The following is a 4,655-nucleotide window of genomic DNA, read 5'->3' on the forward strand; positions in this document are numbered from 1 at the left end:
CAGGCTTGTTACACGTGGGGCAGGACACGGTACTGATTCACAGCCTGCAGAGCCCATGCCCCTGGTTTAGTTCAGCCTGACTGCTCGGCCGTGCTCAAGTGCTCCAAGTCTGCCCCTGTGAGCACCCACATGGGCTGACAAACAGGTAACACACCCACCATGTTTTACCCAACTCACCCAGATTTACCACGCCACAGCCTTAAAGAAAGTACACATTTTTTTATTCAGAGAATCACAGCTGCTTGCCCCAGCATAGCTTCCCAAACATTCCCATGCAACTTTTGAAAACATCAAGCACACTTCAAGGATTTGGAAGATGCACCATCATAAGCAAAACCTGCATGAGACATTGGGATTTCTGCCAGAGCAGCAGCTCCCTGCGAGAAAAACAGGCAGGTACACAGCAAGGGGAAAGGGCAGAGAACTTTCTAGGGAACCTTCTGCAGAAGCAACTCAATGTCGTCCTGGATCTTGATGGTTTCGAAACGCCGGCTGTAGCGTTTGAAGGGCACGCCGTCGGGGCCAATGAGGAACTTCTCGAAGTTCCAGGCGATGTCGTTGCGGCAGACCGGGGACCAGATGATGTACTGCGGGTTGGTCATCAGCGAGGAGGGATCGTCGTGCGGGAAGGGCAGCGCCTCTTTCAGGAAGGTGAAGAGGGGGTGCGCGTTCTTCCCGTTCACCTCACACTTCTCGAACATGATGAAATTGGGCTTGTACCCGTTGCCAGGACGAACAAACTCGAGCATGGGAAGGATCTCATCGTTGGTGGCATTTTCCTAAGGAAACAAAAGCAAACCCGCCCCGAGCGCGGCCGGTGAGACACCGGCCGGGGTGGGCGGCTCCTCCCCGCTCCCCAGCCCCGCTCCCAGGGCCCGCCGCCCGCCCTACCTGGTGACCGAACTGGTTGCAGGGGAAGCCGAGGACCTGGAGCCCGCGGGGGCCGTAGCGCTGCTGCAGCTCGTTGAGCTGCAGGAAGTCGCGCGTGGTCGTGCCTCAGAGCGACGCCACATTGACCACCAGCAGCACCTTGCCCCGCAGCGAGCCCAGCGACAGCGGCTCCGCCGCGCCCAGCGGCCGCGCCGCCAGCCCCGCCAGCCCCGCCGCACGCCCGCCCGCCGCCGCCGCCGCCATGGTGCGCACTGCCGGGAGCGCGGCCCCACTCCCGCCGCCGCCGCGCCCCGCCCGCCCCGACCCGCCGGGAGCCGCCCCCGACCCCGCCCCGACCCGCCGGGAGCCGCCCCCGACCCCGCCCCGCCCCACCGCCCCTCGCTGCCGAGCACTGCCCCGCGTTTGGCGGGGCGCGGAGAGTCGGCCCGGGCCGGCTCTGAAGGGCTCGGGGGGCTTTGATCAGTGAAATGCGCAGAGCGGGGTGGTTTTAAAATCCCTGGCTAACAGGGAAGTATCGCGGATCCTCAGAAACACTGTGGAAAAGCAGTAAAACACAAGAGTGGTCCCAGGAGTTCCAGCCTTCGTAGTGACACGGCCACCCGCGTCCAGGGGTGGCACAGTGTGGCACCAAGGCTGCAGCATCCTCCGAGGACACCACTGCCGCCGAGCATGGCTTTGGGGAGAGAAACGCCTTCAGTTTGTGCATCAGGAAGAGGAACGGGAATGGCACAAGAAAGAGGGGCAACAAATTCCCTTCTTCAGACTCCAATAGTTAATTTTCCCACCTCTTTGAGGCTGGTGAAGTCTACACACAGGGTTACAGCTTGGTATATCCTCACTAGATAAAGAGAAGGAGGCTCCTTCTTCAACTTCAGGGGTTGCTTTTCCCCATCCTTGACTTTTCCATTTCTTCCCTAACTGCTTCAGTCTGTTTTCAGGAGTGTTACATCATGCAGTATTGACTGCTCTTTTCCCTACAGATTCAAGGCAGCCCTAAGTGAACTGGGCTGTTTCTTGTACTCACACCAAGTGGCCCAGCTGTCCCTCCACCGGTCTTTGTGAACCTCTACCCTCCCCCAGAGCGCCCTGTGAAGAGGCAGGTCGGGGTCAGGCCTTGTGGCCATGTCCATGGGTTGGACCAGGAGGAACTGTGCAGCAGCACAGCCCGGCAAGAACAAAGAGCCAGGGCCTCAGTTCCAGTGCAGCTCCCAAGGGTAAGCAGGGAGCCCCTGCTGAGGCTCCTGCCAGCATCTGCGCCAAGTGAGCTCCATTCACAACAGCCCAAGGTCAGACAGCTGCTTATCAGCCCTGGCCCCCAGCCAAGGCAGCCTGGGCCCCCGCGCGGGGGGATGCGCTCAGACCCCCCCTTGCTGTCTGCTCTCTTTCATGCTTGGGAGCAGGGACTTGTCACGAAATGCCAGCTGTCACTAAGAGGCACCACATAATGCTGCCTCTCTGCTCCGGGTGCTCAGGTGACTGCAGGATCTCTGGGGGGGTTGCTTTGGGCCACTCTTGGCACCTGCCCCCATGACCGGGAACTGGAATAGTTCCAGTTCCTGGCCGTGGCAAGTTTTGGGGACTTTCCTGATTATCTCGCATCTTTGGGGACTTGCAGTGTGTTGCAGCAGTGATGGCAGGAGATCAGAGCTGGAAAGCGGCTGATGTCATGAGGCACATGATCCATGTTTGCTCTTGAATTAATCGACGGTTACAGTCGACACAGACTCCTCCTCACCCACCCCCGGGCACCGCGAGCCACAGATCCTGAAGAAGAGGAATTTCCCTTCAGGGTGACCTCTAGGGCGGGGCCACATCTCTACTGCCACTTTCGACCTCAGACTGGCACCTTCAGTCCTCTGTCTGGTCCCAGGGAATTACTCTGAGTAGGGGAGTTTACTTCTGGGGCCCAGCTCTTTCCAGAGAAGCACAGGTTAGGGCTTTCCCTTCCTTGATGAGCGAGTTTTAAGGCACGGAATGAACTTCCTTGTTAGCTCAGAGCTATGGCCTGTGCCTGGACACATCCTGTGCAGCCTGCACAGAATCCAGAGGAGTGCCAGAAGCTCCAGGAGGACTAGATGGGTTCAGGGGACCCCTTCTGAGGTGTGTGACAAGTGACAGTTGCCCTACAAGGTCAAAAAATTGCTGTTTAACAGCAGCAGCAGAGAGTAATCACAAAGGCCACAAACCCACACCTTCTGGCCTCCTGCTTACATCATGTTCCCACTCCTGGTACTGAACTCCCTCCCCTGCCCTGGGGGCTGGCACTTGGCTCCTAACTTTTCCCCTGCCTCTTCCACAGCTCCTTGCCTGCCTGGATCACTCTCCATTAGTGCTGAGCTTTCATTTTCCAGGTCAGGTCTGGCCATCTGTGTCCTCAACTCAGTTTCATCCAGAGCAAATGTAGCTTCCAGAGGTGACAGATGTGGCAGGAACCCAGAGAGAGCCAGGCTGACAGCCCTCGAAGGCAGGAAAGCTGAGGACTGATAACTGAGTTGATGGTGTAGGTCAGCAAAAGCTCAGAGTCACTAAATGGGATAACAGTCACTGCTGGGTTGAGGAACAGCAGCAGATACACAGCCACAGGCTTTGAGGAACAGCCAACCTGACTCCAAACCCCTGTACAAGAGCTGTTCTGTAACTGTGGCCATAGCAAACTGCAACTACACATCCCTGCAAGACTGAAAACCCCCAGATTTGCTCAACTGCAACGCCCCCCCCAAAGAAGGGAACCGCAAATGAGCAACTAAACTTGTCAACAGGCCAGCAAATGAAATGCTCCCAGGCAGCCCCACAGCTGCAGCTGAGAACTTCCTGCTCTGCTCAACCCAGTCACCCTGCAGGGGGAGGCCAAGCACCCAGGAGAGGAAGGAGGGAAGGGTGGGGCGGGTGACAGCACTGGGCTTGTCAGACATTTCACTCTGGATGTCTGTGGCTGAAGAGGAAGGACAAGGACCAGACCAGGGCACTCCTATGACTGGGTCTGCTTCTCCTTTGCTGCAGGAAAAGCAATCAGGAATTGTCCAAAAAAAGAAAAAGTGACAGGGGTGTTTTGTAGACCATTATGGGATGCAGCCAGGTGCTCAGACATGGATTGTCATCAGCAACTGGACTCCCTCCTGCCCAGCCCAGCCCAGAGGCCCTCAGCTCGGCAGCAGCTGCTGTGAATACCAGCATGAGCATGGCGATGCCCACTGCTGTTCCTGGCCTTTCCTCCCCAGGAGCAGCACGATCTGCTCTCCAGCATGGGTGCAGCACAGGGCTCACACCTCGAGCCCAGCCCGTGCTGCAGGGCTTGAAGGCATCCCTCATGGAATGCCATGGCAAACACCCTGCCCCATGCAACCTCTGCCGCTGCTCCAGCGCAGCCCGGCTGCTGCAAACCATCACGTGCTCCCTCAGCAACACTGCATCTGCTCCTCCCTTCCTCCTACACAGCCTCCTCCTGCTCCTCTAGTCCCATGTTCAGGACTGACAAATCCAACTCAACTCATGCACCCTCATCTCGTCTGAGTATCAAAAGCTCCTGGGAAGCTTTGCCGCTCCCTGCAGGGGCCAGGTGGGATACTGCACCTCTGCTCTGCTGCAGTGTTTGAAAATCACCACGAGCAGCAGACAGGTATCCCTTGCTGGGAAATTAAAATAAGTATTAAAGCACTTGCAACTGCTCAGTGAATTCTCTCTCAGCTTTATCAAAAATGGTATTTCTGATTCAGGCTGTCAGACGCTGGGACAAAAACCCAGAGTGAGGAATACAGACACCAGGA

At 57.3% G+C, this 4,655-nt stretch overlaps 1 protein-coding gene across 1 annotated transcript; it reads right to left on the minus strand.

The window, feature by feature from the left end:
• Positions 1-200: 200 nt before the first annotated feature.
• On the minus strand, positions 201-1,134 carry GPX1 (glutathione peroxidase 1). Its single transcript, XM_048316209.1, has 2 exons — positions 892-1,134; positions 201-779 (listed from the first exon to the last, which is right to left on the minus strand). Exons 1-2 carry the CDS (start codon positions 1,132-1,134, stop codon positions 429-431), a joined length of 594 nt encoding a protein of 197 aa, XP_048172166.1. The 3' UTR covers positions 201-428.
• Between the last annotated feature and the right edge of the window lie 3,521 nt (positions 1,135-4,655).

Source organism: Corvus hawaiiensis, chromosome 11 (genome assembly GCF_020740725.1).
Source record: "Corvus hawaiiensis isolate bCorHaw1 chromosome 11, bCorHaw1.pri.cur, whole genome shotgun sequence".
In the NCBI taxonomy this organism is placed as follows: Eukaryota; Metazoa; Chordata; class Aves; order Passeriformes; family Corvidae; genus Corvus; species Corvus hawaiiensis.